The sequence below is a fragment of the Ylistrum balloti genome, unplaced genomic scaffold, assembly GCF_031769215.1.
Source record: "Ylistrum balloti isolate Yb309-2 unplaced genomic scaffold, AGI_CSIRO_Ybal_v1 Utg370252, whole genome shotgun sequence".
In the NCBI taxonomy this organism is placed as follows: domain Eukaryota; kingdom Metazoa; phylum Mollusca; class Bivalvia; order Pectinida; family Pectinidae; genus Ylistrum; species Ylistrum balloti.
Genome location: NW_026782201.1, coordinates 458,753 through 479,913, shown reverse-complemented (window position 1 = coordinate 479,913; position 21,161 = coordinate 458,753). Strand labels below are relative to the sequence as shown.

The 21,161-nt window shown below is 35.1% G+C and overlaps 1 protein-coding gene across 1 annotated transcript in view; it reads right to left on the bottom strand.

Moving 5' to 3' along the window:
* The window catches only part of LOC132552513 (E3 ubiquitin-protein ligase ZNRF3-like), a 53,520-nt gene extending 34,418 nt beyond the window's left edge, over window positions 1-19,102 (bottom strand). Inside the window, exon 1 of the mRNA XM_060216696.1 lies at window positions 18,871-19,102. Coding sequence (XP_060072679.1) covers window positions 18,871-19,071 — 201 coding nt within the window. The 5' untranslated portion in view covers window positions 19,072-19,102. The remainder of the gene's footprint in view (window positions 1-18,870) is intronic.
* Window positions 19,103-21,161: the final 2,059 nt, after the last annotated feature.

The window sequence follows — 21,161 nt, the reverse complement described above, 5'->3', positions numbered from 1 at the left end:
CTTGTAAATTAAATTGAATCCTAAGGAAATAAGAGTGGCTTTTATTCAATACACTGGAATGCCAGGTGTTCCACTACCAACAGAGAATTTACACATGTAACTGAGGAAGCTTTCAATCTACAATACAAAGCTTTTATTTCTATATCTTAAAAAACGCCTTTTTCTTATGTTCAAAGAAAAAAAGTAACTTTTAAGCCCTGGGGCTAGAACATGCATTAAATGATTCTAACTAGGATCTTGAGAATATTAACAAAGACAACACAGCTCAGAAAGTTTATCATTCCCAAAGTTCCTTTCTAGAAAATAAGGGCAATGCCTACAGAGACCCTGATAAGGAGTTACCTACAGGCTGGGAGGGCTGCTGGATACTGACAAGCCCCCAGATAAGGTCGACCTGATAAAGGGACAACTGGTGTAGGTTTGGTCACTATTCATAACCTCATTAGGTTAACACATTGATAACATTCCCTCATTACTATACACTAAACCTATCTAAATAAAAGAAACACAGATCTCTCCTCCTAATCAGCTCAATGCAAACAGTGTTTGTGTCTTGTCCACTGTGGGTCCTGGAAGTAAACAGATTCATAGTCCTATCCAGGTAGTTATTGGTCAAGTCCTCGTAGTAATTGGACCACAGTCCTCATAGTAATTAATTAAAAATCCTGATTTTAATTGGTCAACAGTCTTCATAGAAATTAGTCAAGTCCTCGTAGTAATTGGACCACAGTCCTCATAGTAATTAATCAAAAATCCTGGTTTTAATTGGTCAACAGTCTTCAATGTAATTGGTCCACAGCCCTGGTAGCAATTAATCACAGACCTTGTTATAATTAGTGAACAATACTTGTGTCAATTAGTCCACAGACCTTGGGTTACTGATCCACAAACCTCCCAGACCTCCAAGTAATTATTCCACTCTCCTCCTAGTTTATTGGTCCCCAATCCTGGTTGTGATTGGACCACTATCCTCATGGTAATTGGTCCCCAATCCTGATTGTGATTGGACCAGTATCCTCATGGTAATTGGTCCCCAATCCTGGTTGTGATTGGACCACTATCATCATGGTAATTGGTCCCCAATCCTGGCTGTGATTGGACCACTATCCTCATGGTAATTGGTCCCCAATTCTGGTTGTGATTGGACCAGTATCCTCATGGTAATTGGTCCATAACCATGGTTGTAAATGGCGAACAGACCCAGGAGTAATTGGCCCTCAGACCTTGTCGTAATTGGTAGTAATTGGTAATATAGCCCAATACCATAAGCTTTAAATGAACACATCTGCCTCCAGCACATCGATCTTAAAAACAAATCTGTTGTAAATGCTCCAAGCCATTCAAGTTTTATAGGAAAATTATCAGATTTCACTTATTGTAGTGCTCTAAGCCATTCCATTTGACAAGAAAATAACAAGTTTCACACCATAAAAAAGTGTTATCAAACTAGCATCAGGTCGTTCATTTTCATTACTTACAGCTATGGAATAAAACTTATCTTACTGAAATGTAACATCTTTGTAAAAGTATTGTCATTGTTTCAATTTTCTTAAATTGTTTCTCTTTAACTATATTACATGTGAGACACCTTTTCCTCCTCCCCTCCTTCTTAAGGTATGAGATATTCTGTCATCTCTCTTGTTTTCAGTAACTTTATATTATACTTAAATCATACATAATCAGTGTAACTAGTGTTAAAGTTTCACACAGTAGTCATTCATAAACCATGTATAGTTCTACAGTGATACAACATATTACACGTTTCTCCTAATTATTGGCACATCTGGATTTATACCCAAATATGGGTCTATGCAGTCAAAATGTGAAAAAATAAGACGTCTAGAGCATATAATGGGCCTATAGTCAGACTATAGTTAATAACAATACAGTTTTTTTTAAAATATGGCTTAAGTACAATATACAGGTACAATATCCTCCCCTATACCCATTGATACATTTACCTCAGATTTATACCTGTAAAAATCTTTTGTTTAATTAAATAATGATATTCACAAAACTGTAACAAACAATCGATGTGGTTTAAATTATAATTCAGCTGTACAGACGGGAGGTAAAAGTTGCCGCCAATTTGAACTTGGATGTCTGGAAACATTTTAACATCACACTAGTCGAAAACTAGGTATAAGAACAAAGATAAATAGGACAGATACCAAAGGAATAAGGTACATCAGAAGCAGATCTAGCTGACAGTACTATTTTCCATAGAAAGATGTGATATCTTGGGAATACCAATCTAAGGACCGTCTCCCCACCAGGTTTGTACTGATCTAAGGACTGTCTCCCCACCAGGTTTGTACTGATCTAAGGACCGTCTCCCCACCAGGTTTGTACTGATCTAAGGACCGTCTCCCCACCAGGTTTGTACTGATCTAAGGACCGTCTCCCCACCAGGTTTGTACTGATCTAAGGACCGTCTCCCCACCTGGTTTGTACTGATCTAAGGACCGTCTCCCCACCAGGTTTGTACTGATCTAAGGACCGTCTCCCCACCAGGTTTGTACTGATCTAAGGACCGTCTCCCCACCAGGTTTGTACTGATCTAAGGACTGTCTCCCCACCTGGTTTGTACTGATCTAAGGACCGTCTCCCCACCAGGTTTGTACTGATCTAAGGACCGTCTCCCCACCAGGTTTGTACTGATCTAAGGACCGTCTCCCCACCAGGTTTGTACTGATCTAAGGTCATCTCCCCCACCAGGTTCTGATATGATGGCTACCAGTACTGGTACTGATCTAAGGACCATTCCCTCACCAGGTTCTGATAAGAACTATCTACTGATGTTCTGGTGGAATGGCTGGTATGTATGTGATCAAGGATTCTTTCAACTTTTCAAAGACCTAAATTAATTACTCACATGTCAGGATAATATCAACAAGAACAATATATATCTATCACTAAAGTTTTTTATCTTTCTTTCTCTCTTTATCTTATCCAGCTTTCACTGCTAAAACTTAAAATACAATTTTTTTGATGGTAGTTACCTATTTTTTAAGTTTGTTACAATATTCCCCATGCTTGGAAACAATATAATACTGTAAAATTGCTGTTTGCTTCAATAAAATTTGACCCCCATTCCTCCTTCTTAATCAGACGTGAACTTTAACCTTTCTCAATCAAAGTCAGAAGTGAGCTTTAACCTTTCTTAATCTAGGTCAACGGTGAGCTTGAACCCTTTTTAATCAAAGTCAGAGGTGAGCTTTAACCCTTATTAATCAAAGTCAGGGGTGAGCTTAAACCCTTATTAATCAAAGTCAGGGGTGAGCTTTAACCCTTATTAATCAAAGTCAGGGGTGAGCTTTAACCCTTATTAATCAAAGTCAGGGGTGAGCTTAAACCCTTATTAATCAAAGTCAGGGGTGAGCTTTAACCCTTATTAATCAAAGTCAGGGGTGAGCTTAAACCCTTATTAATCAAAGTCAGGGGTGAGCTTTAACCCTTCTTAATCAAAGTCAGGGGTGAGATTTAACCCTTAAATCAAAGTCAGGGATGAGTTTTAACCCTTTTTAATCAAAGAGATGAGCTTTAACATCATAATCTCTAACTCCTAAAATAACAACAATCAGAATCTGATTTGATATTACCAGCAAACACATTTTTTTCTGTAATTTTACAGAACTGCAATACCTCAGTCAGATTATTGTTGATAATAACAATACAGTACATGTTAAGTAAATATCTGAACTGTTTTTTACCTAAGACAAACAAGTCCTGTGAGAACAATCACTTAAATCATTGTTATCAGCATGTAAGGCCAGCATTAAATCTATATTAACTAAATGTAACTGTCATAAAACTCAAACATCATAAGATATACAAAGTACACTTCTTCATTTCAAACGCTGATCATGAACATGAAGAATTTCACAACCTGAGAAGTGCGTGAAACCTTTTTCAGCTCACAGATCCTTATTAGTTGTAGAGTCAACCAACAATTGACAGGTGTGTGGTAAAGGTGCATAAAACTATTTAAAATGAAAGAATATACATTGATAAGACCTTTGAAATATTGAATTAAAGGATGCACAAGATGTCACAGTTGTGAGACTGCAATCAAGCTATACAACATTGAGGTGCTGTCAGCTTTTGTCGTGTCATGTCAGATGATACTGGGGTGGATGTACTCTAAAGCTGAACTGTCGTCCCCACACCTATTGTATCCTACAACCGTGTCATGATATACCTTCATACTCCAATATCTCCGACTCTCACTAGTTAGTCAAAATCAAATTTCCATCAGAGGTTTCTTTCACCTTACAGTATGTAAAAAGCACATTGTTCATGTACATCTTGAAGATGGGAATTAAAATAGAAAGCTTAATATTTTTCATTTTTTTGGTTCTGTTGTAAATACAACTCTATTCAAACTACTGTGAGGTAACCATACTTCAAGCAAACGGGTGACAAAGTTTACAAGGTGTATGTACACCAGTAACAGCCATTATACCACAATACAATTTTTTTCTGCCATGACAGTCTCCTACTCAATAACTTTTCAATTTCCCCCTATAGAAATTACAGTGTATACATTCCACGTGGCTTTTTTACATTAAAGTTTATGTAAACTGTCGTATTAGCTTTCTGTTTAGAAGTCCTATGTTAATGCTGAATGAGAAAACTCTGCTTCCCTCTTTCCTGTATAGAGCATCCAACTGACATTTGCTCTGGTGTCTCAACTCCTGCTGTCAACATTGTCACCAAACCATCCCTTTCTCACACTTGAGTAGGATAGCTTTAATCACTGATAAGAAGAAAAACATTTCTGTAATTGGTTTTCAATATACTTAACCAAATAAACTACCATCCTATGTATTATGCTAATAACTCAAGTTAAACAGGGAAAGACAGGACTCCAACCCAGATCTTTGGCGTAAGATCCACATCACTACCTACAGAGCCTATGAACCATACTCTGCCAGCTGATGATAAAAACTGATACTGCATCTATTTCTATAAATAAACCACACCACCCGCCTGCTTGTAAAATCATTAAACAGAACCACTATTACTGGTGCAGACACTTTATCAACTCTAACGAGTGTAGCTCATTAACATCAACAATGCACCTGTCTACAGAGTATTAGAGGTGTAATGTGTTTTTTCTCTGTCATCCTTTCCGTACAAATGGAGACTGTGATAATTAGTAGGTCACTTAGTAATAATTAGTAGGTCACTTAGTGATAATTAGTAGGTCATTTAGTGATAATTAGTAGGTCACTTAGAGTGTTGCTCTACATAACCTAAGTAGAAGACTTGAGGTGCTGGTTGGACTCTCCCAACCAATTGCAATTTGTTGAATTGGACCTGTCTGTAATGATGTCGTTGCGTCTCTGAGCAAGGCAATTTACCCCAACTGCATTGAATAGCATGTGAAGGGCCTTCTGTAAGTTGTTCAATCAAGTAGTCACCAGCTACTACGAGAATATATACCCCACCTCAAAATGATCCTTGCTATTCATGGGGCTGTAAATAAACAAATCATGAACAATATATTGTAACTGCGACCTGTTGAAAGTGGCCAACAGAATTACCTGTCAATTTGATAACTTATAAGTGTATACTACATACATAATATATGAAATCATCTATAAACAGCCAGGAGGCTGGTTATATACTTTACTGCACTACCTGTGAGTAGACATCACACAAGGTTGTCCCATCTATTGACCTCTGTCGGTGGGCATGACATCAACAACTCCCTCCTGGGGAAAGCACATGTACATGGGTATCAAAGGTATTTCTAGCTTTACCTCAATCTATATACAGTGCACCTGGGCAGTAAATACTGTACATAAAAGACTTCTCCTCTTGATAGGTACATCAAAGTCTGTCATAGCATGATCCTGAACTTCATACCTTATAGGTATAGAAACTATTACAGGTACAGAAGTAATTACAGTGTAACTATTTATTCTCTTTAATCATATACCAGTATAGGGAGACCTATTTACCTTGTAGGTATAGGACATCCTCCCTGGTACATCAAAGACATACAACGTCCCACCAACATACCTTGATCAATATGTGGACCTGGTACAAAATAATCTGTCAAATCATAAAATATCTTAAAGAAAAAACATAATTTTAGGTGAAGGAATCTGAGGATAACATGTAGAAACTCCTAAAAATTGTAATTAACAGATTTTTATCAATACACCTTTACTTCACTGGAACCAAACGCATGTCGTTAGTTGTTCAATATAAATATATGTATGCTGAAGTTAAGGTAATGATGACTTATCACCTATATTAAGTTTTCACCTGTGTTTCATTACTAAGTTTTCACCGGTGTTTCATTATTAGGTTTTTACCTATGTTTCATTATTTAGTTTTTACCTTGGATTCCTAGCAGACTAGTATATATTTTATTGCAAATCCAATTCAAATTCTCATCTAAAAAGTTTGAAAAGCTGCACCTGGACCATGATATTGTTATCAATGGTTACTACTTACAGGATATATAATGTAAGCTCAGGACCCTTAGTGTGAAAATGTTACCTTTAAAATTTAATGATTTTTTTTCCTACTTCGCAACAAGCTCATGCTGTGAGTAAAAATTACTCGGAATCATTTTTGTGCACTTAATCTACAAAATTCATTTTGGTGATATGAGTGGTTCATTTTGCCTACATATGTAAAGGATAGCAAAATAATGATGGAAAACAGAGTCATTGTCTAATTAACATGAAGACTGTCCAGACTTATAAACTATTATACACAAACAATAAAAAGTCTAAGTAAATATATTGTTTTCCAATATTCCTGCTTTACTTTCTCATTAAATTTTAACAGATAAACAATATATTATCATCAAACGATGTATTATTTGTCACAGATGGGCCAATAAATTTGATTATAAATCGGCTGCTGCTCACCTGTTAATCGCCTTACCTGCCGTCAGACTAGGCCAGTGGCAATTCCTTTGATGTGACAGGCCCCTGACATACTTGTGTAAGAGCTTGTCACTGTTTATTTTTTATTGATCTGTTTCCCACTCCACAAGTCAAATTCTTCCCTACTTTAACAAGAAACCTGTGTGATACACATGGAGTTAACATGAAGTCATGATTGACTATTTATACCTAGTATTGTTGAAGGCAAACTTCAAAGATACATAGTGCACAGATATCGGAGTGCTTCTATATCCCATCAATGGAAATCCCTGATGTACCCTACAAAAGTAGATCAAATAGGCAGCAGCTATTCTGTAGTTAATAATTCAGAGCAAGGAAAATCAGCCAGGTCACACCCTCCACCGAGGTGGGCTGAATATCCATTGCAAGTCAGTGAGGGGGAACCCTATTGAAAGACAGCTGTACAGCTGAATCCTTTGATGCTGTTCAGAACAAATCGCCATTTCATGTAGGTGTGAATTATTCTGATCACTTTTTATTAATCTATTGATCTTCAAATTGAACTATATAACATTGAATGGTCTTAGAGGTTGAAAATAAACAAGTATGATTGTTCTCATTCCTTTGATATTTAATACTTTCTTGTGATGTTATGATTAGGGGAAACTATCTTATTCTTTACATAAAAGTTGTAATCCTTCTTATCTTTTTCTATCAAATGTTGCACCTCAATATTCCAGAAAGTACTTACAGACAAATACCTCAATCATAATCAACCCTTATACAGTGTAATCACATTCTAGGTGTTATCTCAATACCTGTACAGGTATACAGTGAGGTTTTAACAATACCTGTACAGGTGTGCAGTGAGGTTTTGACAATACCTGTACAGGTGTACAGTGAGGTTTTGACAATATCTGTACAGGTGTACAGTGAGGTTTTGACAATATCTGTACAGGTGTACAGAGAGGTTTTGACAATATCTGTACAGGTGTACGGAGAGGTTTTGACAATACCTGTACAGGTGTACAGTGAGGTTTTGACAATACTTGTACAGGTGTACAGTGAGGTTTTGACAATACCTGTACAGGTATGCTTTTATAACAATACTGGTCGGGTGATTTTATGACATACATTCCAAGTTTGATATATTTTATGACATATATGAAGTAATGTTGTGACATTGCATGTGTAATATTACAACATATCAGGTGCAGTGATGTTGTAGACATTATGATGTGATGTTTTTAAGTCCTATAGAGTTACAATCTGTAAGTATTGCCGTTAGGACGTCGCTGGTGTATACATACTGGACAGGTTTCTATACTTACTTTGTGTATGCAAGACAATGTGAAATCTTATCAGCTTAAACATAGCTGTGTACATGTAACGCTTTTCATTATCATCATCAATGGTATTCATATCATTGAATTTATTTAATATTGACTTGAGGCAAACCACTCATAAGTACTGTAAACATTTATATACATTTCCCTACAATGTTGTACAAGTCAACTTAGATAATATACCATCCATAATCAACAGATCATGATGAACCAGAACAGGACAATGAATTACAAGAGTATAAGTGAACTGTTGCATGCTCCCCCCCACCAAAAAAAATCCTTTATTGAAGGCTTTTTTTCCGTGAATTTTATATCTAGTAATATTAATAAAACATATCACAAAAAATATATTAACAGTTGAGGGTTTGGAAGAGTGAAAGATGATGTTGTAAAATGTTACACTTGTACTGTACATATATGTATAAATGTTATTGTGAATATTTTGTTATTTTAGATAGTGTACATCTGTGTGAAATATCAAGAATTCAAATTCATACACTTTGAAAACATTTTCCAAAAAATGCACTTACTGTCAAAATTTACAAGTTTCATTGGTATCCATTCAAAATACAGTTATTACAATATGTTCTAGACGCAAACTTCAACAAAGGGCAATAACTCTGTAGTTAAGAAGTTGCTGGCCCTGACTTTGATATATTGCACATTAATATCACTAATGGATACAACAAGTATCTTTATCCTAGTTTAAACGGAAGATAGGCTCTGGATACAACTTTCAATACTGCATAATAACCCTGTGAGTATAATGTACTGCAGTCCCTTACTTCATAACACAGCACATTGTCTGAAAATACCCAATATAAAACACCAAGTTTCATGTTCAGGTCTGGACACAGGCAGAAAGACAGGAGGCCTGTCACATGTCATTCAGAACAATTAGGGTGAAAAGTCTAAGGACAAAAAAAAACATGTCAGCACAAACAAGTATTCTTTTTCAGTTTCTCTGAGTTTGCTTAATGATTCAATATACCGCCATCTGTAGTGAAGTACTCAAACACATTTTCATCATTATAAAGGGACAGCTTGTACCGTCATCCCTAGTCTAGTACTCAAACACATTTTCAACATTATAAAGGGACAGCTGAGTACCGCCATCCCTAGTCTAGTACTCAAACACATTTTCATCATTATAAAGGGATAGCTGGAGTACCACCATCCCTAGTCTAGTACTCAAACACATTTTCAACTTTATTAAGGGATAACTGGAATACCAACATCCGTAGTCTGGTACTCAAACATATTTTCATCTTTATAAAGCATAAGCTGGTGTTCCGCCATTCCTCGTCTAGTACTCACACACATTTTCAACGTAATGAGGGTTAGCTGAAGTTGTTTATAAGCCTGAGTTTCCTCAATCAATCGCTCACACATATTCATTCAAACATTTTCATTCATGATATACAAAAACCTGTGAGGGAAAAAATTTGAACTGATTAAATGGCCATCAAACCTAACACCCAGGGGAGAAAAATGGCCGAAATAGGACAGCAAAAGATAGATTGGTCATGAATTTCTTTGTTGAAATTTGAAATTTGTCTGGGACATTCTAAATCAACCATGCCAGAACACAATTGGGCCTGTGTTATTCAGGTAAAATATTCCAATTTCCATCTGTAATCGCATTCATTCTCTATTCTGCTTTTAAAGGAGAGTTGTTCTGGGGCTTGAAGAAAACCAGCTTAACAGGACACCTGGAAAATCATACAAAATCATGGAATTATCATATTTCAATTTCTACTGATATCTAACTTGAGATTTTATAATTAATACATGTTCTGATAGCACTCACATGCAAAGATGAATGCAAATTAATTAAAATAAGATAAAGACAAGAAAACATTCTATAAGGTAAAATGAAATAATGTGTTTTTACCAAGCTAACAAGTCTTTGTACTGAAGGGTTTGGTGTAATGTAAGGTGGTTTTAGTACTATAAATGATGTTGACCTTGTTTGGTAGGGTCTGCCCTCCATTCTCAATCACATCAGACCAGCCCCCTTGACAGCTTACAATCAACTTGTGTTAAATGCACCCAACATTGTTCCCAGCTTTCATTCATAAAATTTTGTTTGACCAAAACATTGACTCTCTATCTTGAGCTCCCAACAAACAAATGTGGAGAGCGCTTCACAGGTTTACGCTTCGACACGATTTACAAATCATCTTAGGTTGATCTACAGGAACAAATGATGCGTTACAAACACTCTGATGCTCAAGTTGTGATTTATTCCATAAATATCAAAATCAATCTGGATAGAACTTCAAAGAAGTTTATAAAAACAGCACATATTGTTTACAAAAGAGGTTTTGACAGTATAACAATGAAAACGTGAATAACTGAATTTATTATGCACCGAAACAGATCTTTAACAGATAGCTACAAACGGAATTTGAATATGAATAGAAGCCTACTTTACGGTTTGAATGACTTTACTTGGATCCGTGTATCTTGATCCAAAATGAATTTTGACATCAAGATATAACGATCATATATACACTAAATGAACCTGGTATATACCACTTTCCCTTTTAATAACTTTCCATAAAATCTAAAGAGCTGAATACATTAAAAATGCATACAAACAGAAAACTGCTGTTATGAAGAAAAAAGGGGAAATATTTGCTCTTTTAAGCTGTTCGTCCATTAAGATATTACACAGACTTTTTCTAATTTTCGTAGCAATTAAGATTTTATGCAAAATTCTAACGATATTTGCTGGGAGAGACTAATCAACTCATGTTCACTTTCAATGTTTTTTTAGAAAATTCATTTTAGAAAGCGATATCTATTGACATTCACTTAATATCCTTAATTATTTTTAGCTGCAAATTGGATCTAATTGCTTTGCCTTCACACCCTCATAAAGGTTAAAAATCAATTTTCAAAGCTTTCAGGAAATCTTTATATTTCATTAACTGAAGTTAATCAGAGGCATGCTACCAAATATGTTTCACAGCCCTGCTATGTATGTATAAGGACAACTTCTACATTGAATCCTAGATCTTCTGTTATCCTCTGTCCCTGTTCAGGTTTAATTTACATTGATGCCAGTTTCACGGTTATTTCTGGGTTTTTTTTATTTTGTTTGCTGCATATCAATCATTGTTAGTATTGAAACATGAAAAAGACATTTATTTTGTGCCCTTCTAGAATATATTGTGGTTTCATACTCCAAGGCCATCCTAAAATTTGGTCGGGATAAATAGTAGATTCAGTTTCTTTGATTTCTGTGAGCCTTTTTTTTACTACAGATAACATAAAATACAGCACATTTGTATTACAAGGACTCTTTTCCCAATTAAATATGTAACCATTCCAATTCATGACTACTTGTTTAAACTAAAACTGGGTCCAAATGAATGGTTAGCTAACCATAGGATTGACATACACGACAAATACTCAAAATATGTATCTCCAGCAAAATTCGATATTAAATAACCTAAGAATTCTTGTTCTATAAAACAGAAGTCTTTTTAGCTTTATTGTGTTGCAATTTTAACGAGTTGAGGAAATGAAATCTGACAATACTCATAAAACTTCATCACTGTTAACGAGAATTCTGTGGACGAACTAATGTTGTCTTTATCTATGACAAATTCTAATGTGCTTAATGGGTGCCATGTTTCTTGGAAAAGAGATAATTATGAAAGATTTTACAACATACAGCAGTTTAAGTGGGAAGGATTTTAGAATGACAAGGCTGGGTGAAAGGAGAAGGGTGTGGGGGTGTGGGAGTTGGGTGGGGGGTAATGTATTGGGTAGGAAGGAACACATGTTTAGTTGTACGGTCCATTTAGTAAAGACTATAATGATGAGGACCACCAGCTCTACACCTGGTAACGAAGACCACACCCAGGATCTTTTATACATAAGTCTGTATTACACTTTTGACAGAGTTCTGGAAAACATCCACAGATTTGATATCTGGAATATTTTCCAACATTTTATTTTAAATCCACTGAAATAAAAGACCTGTACATAAGCCACTTTATCCTACATATCAACAGTGCTGCAAAATATGAATCAACATGTTGACTTTTACCATACTCTATCACACTCCAGGAAAGATGTATGTACACCATTAAAATGAAAGGATGTTAACCAGAGCAGTCAGTCAAACTGTCTTTATTTTCAAAAATAATATTTCATCTAATTCATGAAAATTATGCCAGCGGAACGATTAAATAAACTCTGTGGGGAAAAAATAATTGTGGACCTTGACCATATAATTTCTTCATTCACTATTGATCCAGTTGATAGAAAAATAATATCATAACTACCACGACACACCTCTATATATATCAAACTTATAGAAAAGACCTGCATGACCAAAACGTTTTTAAGGCAGTGTGCAGGCATCCATGTAATCGTCAATCTGTGAAAGAGCTGATTAAAATGAAGAGGACTGAGTAGCTCCTGGCATCTGTCATTATATTTACATACTTCTGGAGGAATACACTGGGTACATCCAAGAATAATGACCTATCTATCTATACATAGGGTATCACTTCTAAATATAAAACTGATGGTGATAATTATATAGTCATTTGACACATGGGGACTGATGATCATACCTTTATTAAACTTTCATCCTCCCAATCTTCCAGAAATTAGCTTATGTTTATATATAAACACCTTTTTATGTCATGTATAAACCTACCTTTTTTGTATAAATTCTTTTGAACTAAAACATATTTAGCCAAAGCAGGCTTTATCATACCAAAGTTGTGCCTTTGTACTTTACAATATCTAACCTAGAATGTTTAATCTAAAAGCTAACAATAGTGACATATAACCACGCATAGATATATATATATTTATGTGTATAGTATACACATCCACATTCAGTAAACTGCCATGGATTTAAAATAAATCTTATTTCAAATAAAATCCAAGCTGAGGAATATAATTATAAACAATTTCTCTGAAATGCATAGATATTGTTTACAGTGGTTTACATGAACTGACATCCTCCCACCTTCCCTCTGCATGTGGCCTGGACCTGCAGGGATGAAGGCATCATTGTCATGTCTTAAACACTTCAGATTCATTGACCATAACTGGCTTAAGCTTTACAAAGTTGTAAATAATAACTACTTGAACCCATGCTTCTACTGATCAAGTTAAACCTGTATATAAGACTCATTATCTATGTTGTGACATCTAGTGGATTGGGATCCCCAGAACTTTACTATAGCACAAATTTCTGATACTGATAAGGTAGCATAACAGTATGACAATGTTTTATAGTAAGTAAGTAGTTAAGATGTCATCAGACCCTCAGTGACAAAGCACGCCATCATAGAATTTTTTAACATGCTTAGAATCCTGAAATTTGTTTCCTCACATGGATTCATACTTTCCTAATGTACTGTCCAGTCATAGTCCCCCCCCCTTCTCCCCTCACCCATTCAAGCATTAAAACCTCAAAATCAATGTAGTGTAACAATTTTCTTCAAAAAAAAAAAAAATGGATGGCATCATCCCATCTACAACATGTCAGCTCTAGATTCATAGGTCAAATGGTGATGTTTTGCCTTGAACAAAGTTTTCTGCTATATTGGAGAGAAATTAGACACACCTATTAGTAATAACTGAATTCTAATATCTTTGTGGTTTTTTCATTTGCCAAACTTAAGACTTTGCCCAACTTTTTTCCCAAATTTTATGCCATTAGCCCTATTTCCAACGTAATGAAAAAATGTCCCATCTATTAATCACATCTCTTATTCATACAATTTTTCAGTAGTGCTCTCAGTTATAAATAGAATGGAGTCACACAATTTCTCTTCTAGTGTCCAGTTGCTATTTACATGATCGTTTTGTATTCAAGGCTTCCTACAATTTCCCTCCTAGCGTCATGTCATACAACATCTCTTGTAGTATATTTATGGTGCTATAAAATAAACAAATAGCTCGGACATAATCATACTTGTCTACAGTATCGCAGCACCATGCACAAGAATGACACCATATGCAGACTCGACTAGAGTTCTTTGTAGTAACATGCTGACATCTAGTGCACCCTCAATGTCAGTGGCTTTGTCTTCCATCCATTTTCCGAACCATTTGATATAAGACAAAGCCACCCAGATACTTGATTGTAACTATGACAGATGTGACAATTGATTCTGTTGAGCCAGACCAGTTTATCAAGATCTAGTAAACTGTGTGTAATGTGACACGCTAAAAAAAAAACAAAAAAAAACACATTTGAACAACTGGTAGTATCTTGATTCATCTCTAAAGCTTTCATCTCGTTTCATAAGAAATGCTTTTGTTAAAGACACAATTATATTTTACAAAGACACTTGTAAGTAGATGGGCAAGGAAACGGCCTCTCATGATTCATGTATATATATACTACACGTCAGTTTGAGCACACTAAGTGTTAGCGTTAAAGAACATAAATGCCTTGTATACGAACGAGCAACTTCAAGATGTTTTCTATAGAACTCATTTCCTACTTCTTCATAAAAATATCTGTAAAATAATATTTTGCTTCCTTCAGTTATTAGCAGTCTAAACCATTATCTTTTTCATTAATATTGCATGGTGTTATTTTTCTCAATAATTATAATACATGCAATGATACAAAATGCCTCCAAAACCTTAGAGAAACACATGAAGTGAGCATTATACAAGTCAGTCTCCAGGAACTTGATTTATAGATCAACACCTGCTATTCCTACTTTCTTTTTGAAGAATTAGAATTTGATCCCCTTTTTTCTGGCAACTTTTTGTGACAATAAAAAGGGGCACCTGCTAGTCCTGTCCTCTGTGTCAAAGCAAATCTATCTCCCCTCCTACCATATCAGAGTGTTATCAGTGCTTGCCCTCTGGACAAGCAGAAGATGATAACCTCCCTTGTAAATATAGTAGCTGCTGTCTGGGACTGGAAGATCAACAAATTCATTCTGACATTAATTTTTTACATGGCTGACTTTTTATATCCTAACCACTCGACATGATTAGACAGTAAGTGATCAGACAGTTGGTATTTTTATTCAAGTTTGTGTATAAATTGGTTAAAAACTTAACCTACATTTAAAGACTTTCATGACCTTTTAATGATTCTGTATGTATAATGATATTGTATGTTGATAAGATTTCTACTTTTCTATTTAATTCATTGTGATTTTATATGTTAACAAAGCTAAGAAATAGATAGCTGATACCTTATGGTCATTTATTTCATTGTATTTCTCCAGAACTCAACTTTATAGTGCTACCCCACAGAAATATCATTCTTTGCTAAACCTGGATATTCCAACACAACATCCAACAGTTTTTTTTTCTATTCAGACATCAAGCACATTCCTGAAATGCTTCAAGTCTTAAAACAGGAAATCTAAATTAATTGAAGTTACTTATGTAAAAAACATATTAATAATCAATTAGATATTTAGGTATCTTCTTCTACCACAAGTCAACTTTATACTGTATACTGACATTTAGACAATTCAGGAGTCTTTAAATTCTAAACCATAAAAAATGTGTGAACCAGAAGGCAAGCACAGATCAATAAAATTACTATCTATATCCTGATATCATTTACACTATTTCATTTTTATTTTATTTTATGGCCTTTCTGCTCTTCAGCAGACAAATCTACCTCATACAATGTGGTTCATCATCAGTGGACAGGAAAATTTGGATAAATAACAATACCTTCTGTCATGGTTTATTATGACTGCCAATTTGAATTGTTATACCTAATCAAGCCTCGTTTATGATCCTAAAATGCACTGCAGAATGTGTACAGCTTAATTGGAATTAAATGGATGTTGGTATTTATTCAATACATACTGAAGTTATAAGCTTTTTTGATAAATATGGAAGTAATTTTCAGATAAAAATAAAACATACATACCGACAAAGAAACACAAATAGGCTGGTTATCAAAATCACAAAACTTCATTATGGAACAGACGCATGCTGATATTACATAGAGTAATAAGTGTAATTATGTCTGTCACTTTCTGACAATTCAATACATTGGCCTAATTATCAGCTGTAAGCCAGCAGTCTATTACAGCTTTCTGGATAGGAACTCATTACAACACCTTACATAGTAACATAAACCTATTCACAGCCTTTTAATAACATCAAACTAAATCACCTGGCTTCAATTAACAAAATAAATTGATTTATAATTTCTTCACTCAATAAAATTATCTTTATACAACTCTAGTTAGCTTCAAGGCAAATTAACGGAAAACTCTTAACACCGATTTTAAATTAGATATCAAAGACAAAAGCGAGTGTATATTTTACATTAAAAATCATTATTAATCATGTTCATTCTAGGAAGACAAAATGATTTTCTTTAAACCACAAAAAAAATAAATATGAAAATGTGTGAGAAAAAAGGTGAAGCTGTTGAGGATAACTCTTAAGTTGACAGAGATAAGGAAGTTTGTGAATGACTGATTACAGTGCCATCTCTAAAGCTTTTCAATCCTCCGAAGCCTTTGATCACTGATGCAGTCACTATCACAAAATAGGTGTTGCAATTCAATCCTCAAGTGATTCCTTGTAACATATGATGGAGGGGGAGTGGATTTCTCCACTGTAGCAGTTAACAGTTCAGGTGTGACAAGGGTCAGGATGGATATGGTTCACTACCCAGGTTATACACCATCCAATTCTGATCTTCACGATGACTTCTCTGCCATTGTGAGTCAATTCCATTTTCATTGCAGAAAGAACACATTATATTTGAATTATATCTTTTACGGAAATTGTTTAAAAAGGAAAAAAAATTAACAAAAACAGAAGTAATTTCTGAAAATCAGAAGCAATGTTTTCCTGGTCATCAAATGAACCAGATTATTTAATCTATGTGTATATAAATTTGGAACATAATATCTATATCGTTATAATTATTCATTTTTTAAAAAAATGTACACTTGTTGTGTACTGTATTTTTACAGAATACATCTGCCCTAAGCTTTTATACCAAAGGTTTTACGTATCATAAGCTATTTCCTTAAAATTCATCACTTTAACAAGATTTAATAAATCATTTCAATTGGTTCATGAAATTTGATATGGTGGAAGTTAAGAACAGTCCAAGAGCTTATGGTCGATCGGTTCATTTTGATTTTTTACATGAAATGAGATTGATTTTAAAATAAATTAGTACACTTACATCATAAATGATTTATTTCTTAAAGTTTCCATGATAAAAATCCTTTTAAAAAATATATTCAAATTCTAAACTATTCAAGAAATGGCTTTAAAAATTTTCTGATCCATTGACAAGCACAATTTTAAAATATCTTTTAATGTCTATGTTTCAGTTATACATAAAAAAGGTGTAATTTTTTCTCTATTTTTTTTTTGTGTAAATAAGTATAACATTGTTTTTGTTTTAGATACAATATTACAGTAACATACCAATACTAATGTTATCCCAATTGTATATCATTAAACCCAACAACAGTTTTTCTTTCTTTTTTTTCTAAATGACACATTCTGTAATAACCATTCTCAGCATTAACACACCAGGTATGTTTGTACAGTTCACCAATATAAAAACTAATGCAGCATTTTCTTTTATCATCTCTAAACATCAAACAATTTTTTATGATAATGGAGTTAAAAGAAAATTTTAAGATGTAATATAGCAGGTCTAGGTTTTCTATCTGTGTCCAGCAAAGTCTGCTCTATTTTTAATACATTTAGTTAGATAAAACATATTTTCTGTTGTCAGTACAGGTGACTTTTTTCACTTGTATAAAAAAAACTGCTTCACGTTGAACTAGGCTATTTTTCGCCAGGTTGTTACAGTGTCATATCTCACTATATAAAAGGACTTCACTCTGGACATGACTATTTGGTGTCGTTTTTGGGCCCTGACACAGGAATGTAGTGACTGAGTGAGATAGAGGGGACGGCTTGAGATACAGCCCTAAACAGTTTATACTGCCAACTCTGTCTCAGATCCCTCCACTACAAAGATATAATGGCCTGTAATCTCCGGTCGCCCGGAGCGAACCAGATATATTTTAGCTAATCAACTTCAAAGGATGTCGTATCTACTGAGATCGGGGACCCTAGGTGTGTCAATAACGACACTCCAGCCTTACCTGTATAACACAGGCTAGTGTTTGGCCGAACTTGGTACACTAGACTCGTTAAACAAGAGAAAGCAACAATGTATCTATGTGAACTTTGTAATACATTCTTCTATCTAATATACACCCAATTAATTATCTCTACACACCTGTGTCAATTAAAACACTAACACTGTCAATCACGTGGAAAATATGCGTGTTGGTATAACCATCGTTGGTAGTAAACAACACAGGTAGTCCACACCAGCCTTCTGGACACGTGCACGGTCCGTCAGACGTATCTCGTTGGAAATAAAACAAAACCATGATGTAAAACACGGCTGTAGCTTCGAAACACGGGTATGAGGGGGCAGGAGATGTGTTCACCCTAATGACAGTAGTCTCCAAACTTTTACAAACACCGAAACACTGGACCTGGTGTTGAAGTGATCCCTCTAATACACACTGTCACTCGATCAGCTTCCGTAGTGTGTGTGCGCTACCGGGGCACGGTTATGGAGGGTAATTCACACCCGTACACAGGTACATTCCCCCCGGGGACGGACTTACCTGTAAAACATTCCCCTCAGCACTGACGGTCGACCCTGCAGATGTGTAGTATCCAGACAGTCTCTCAGTTTCGATAGCGTACTCGCCATTTTCAGTGCCTCGATGTAACACTATTTCCAAAATAGCCTTTTCTTTAATACCCATGACCAACATGCAGAGAAGACTGAATATCAGTACTTCTCCATTCATCGTGAAACACATCGCTTCCTTCTTCGCGGCATATTTCGCAGGTATATCCCAAAAAATCCACAAAGAAGTTAAGCCACAACACACCTCTTGCCTTACGGAGCACTACAGCTCGTATGGCGGCATGCATCTAAAGAGTTTTCCAGTGTATATCACGTGACTTTGCCAGGGTTTCCCCGCCCACAGCGATCTTCGTATGAATAATTTATTGTGGATCTCCCAACGAAAGCGCCACCTACAGGTGTTTCCCTGTGTAAATGGATCAATACGTACATACATTTCGTGCCCTAAAAAGAAACATCAAAGTCTCGATTTCACCTGTGTAGTTTATACAGGTAACTCGGTGTATAGTAAACCTAATACATACAAAGAGTCTAACATAGCGGTTTAGCTGTGGGCCATTGTGATAGTTTCTTTTAGTGCGACCGGTTACATACCGATATTTACACTATAAGGAATTAACTTATTGTTACTTTGGTTATTGTTAAAGCTTGCCTTGTAACCATACCACGGAGAAAGCGAGAATTGATCTGACGACGACGAGGGTGATGATGCCTCCTGGCATAAATAACGTTTGTTACGACATCTTAGTCCGTAGTCATAGTTTAGGTGTCAGAAAGACAATATGATGGGAGATATGAGTTGGTATAATCCCTATAAGCTGCACACTTATTCAAATAATGGAGCTGAATTCGACAAGATTATATATCTTAATTAGTGAAATCTATGCAACATCATGACATGGTAGGCCAATTAGGACTATGTTCCAATTACGGCAAAAAATACCAACCCTTTACCTCTCTTAAACGGTAGTTCATCTGTACGATAAAACAATTAAGAATAATTAATTAATTTGCTTTGTTTATGGTATTTCTAACATTGAGGTTACGATCGTCATAACGATCTCATTGAGAAGCAGTCTGTTTGTATGATGCTCGTTAGTATGCCCGTGGTTTCATTGTTTTACTTGGTTTCTTCAAGCGGCCAAGATTTTCACAATGGGTGTCGTCAATGAAGCAGAGAACACCAACCCTCCCGGAACACCTGGTCTCATTTTTTCCTGTACTTTTTATATAGATTTTGCCCAAGTTGTTCTGTTAACAAGTCGATATTTTACGGATTGTTTTTTTTAATTATATTACATTAAGGACACGAACAATGCCATTTTCTGTAGTTTTAATTTCTATATTTACTTTAGTATAATGAATGTTCTGATCGTTAGATAGTAAGTAAAAACACTCATGACGTATATTGGTATGACTTACTAGTCTATAAATTAATCAGTATTGCGATATATGTTTATTATAATGTTTTAAAACGGTGACACGCAAGTCGTAACGTAGCTAACAAGTAAGTACGCATGCGGTGTTTCTATACAGGAGACCAGCTCTTTCTCTTCTAATTGCATGCATGAGCTGGGAAATATAATTATTGAAAAAATATTTGTTTTAAATTAGGTGATATACACGAAATGTTTCTTCAAAATCAGGAAATTATATTTGTTGCAGCTGTTTTTAATAATTAACCTATCGATACAATCTTTATGTGCTTACACATGAAATATACGCATTATTTGGTAAATCTGTTAAATTCTCTTGGTATGTTTTTTTTTCTTTTTCAGATACCATATATGTCTTTCATAACGCCTGTAAATGCCACTTAAAGATAGTTCGATATCAATACTTACATTTTCTGTTTATTTGCGTTTGATTTGATTTACTTAGTATTCTTTCACTGCCGAAAGAGTCAGAACGGTCACATGGGGTAATGGCATTCACTGTGTCACAAATGCCAACTTCTGTTTTTGTAGGTTGATGATATTAGTACATGTACCTAGCACATCTTTCTTGGCTTAGGAAAATACCAAACTTTTAATGTCCTTTCATAGCGTATGAGTACTGTAGGACTGTTTGTTGCCATTTTCTTTTCAGATTTTCGGGTTATTGTCTTGCAACGTCAAAAATCATGGAAGATTCTTGTGAGCATTTCCACGCCAAAAAAAAAAAAAAAAAACGCGAAACATTCTTGTGAACATTGCAACGTCAAAAAACAAGGAACATTCTTATGAACACTGCAACGTCAAAAAACACGGAACGTTCTTGTGA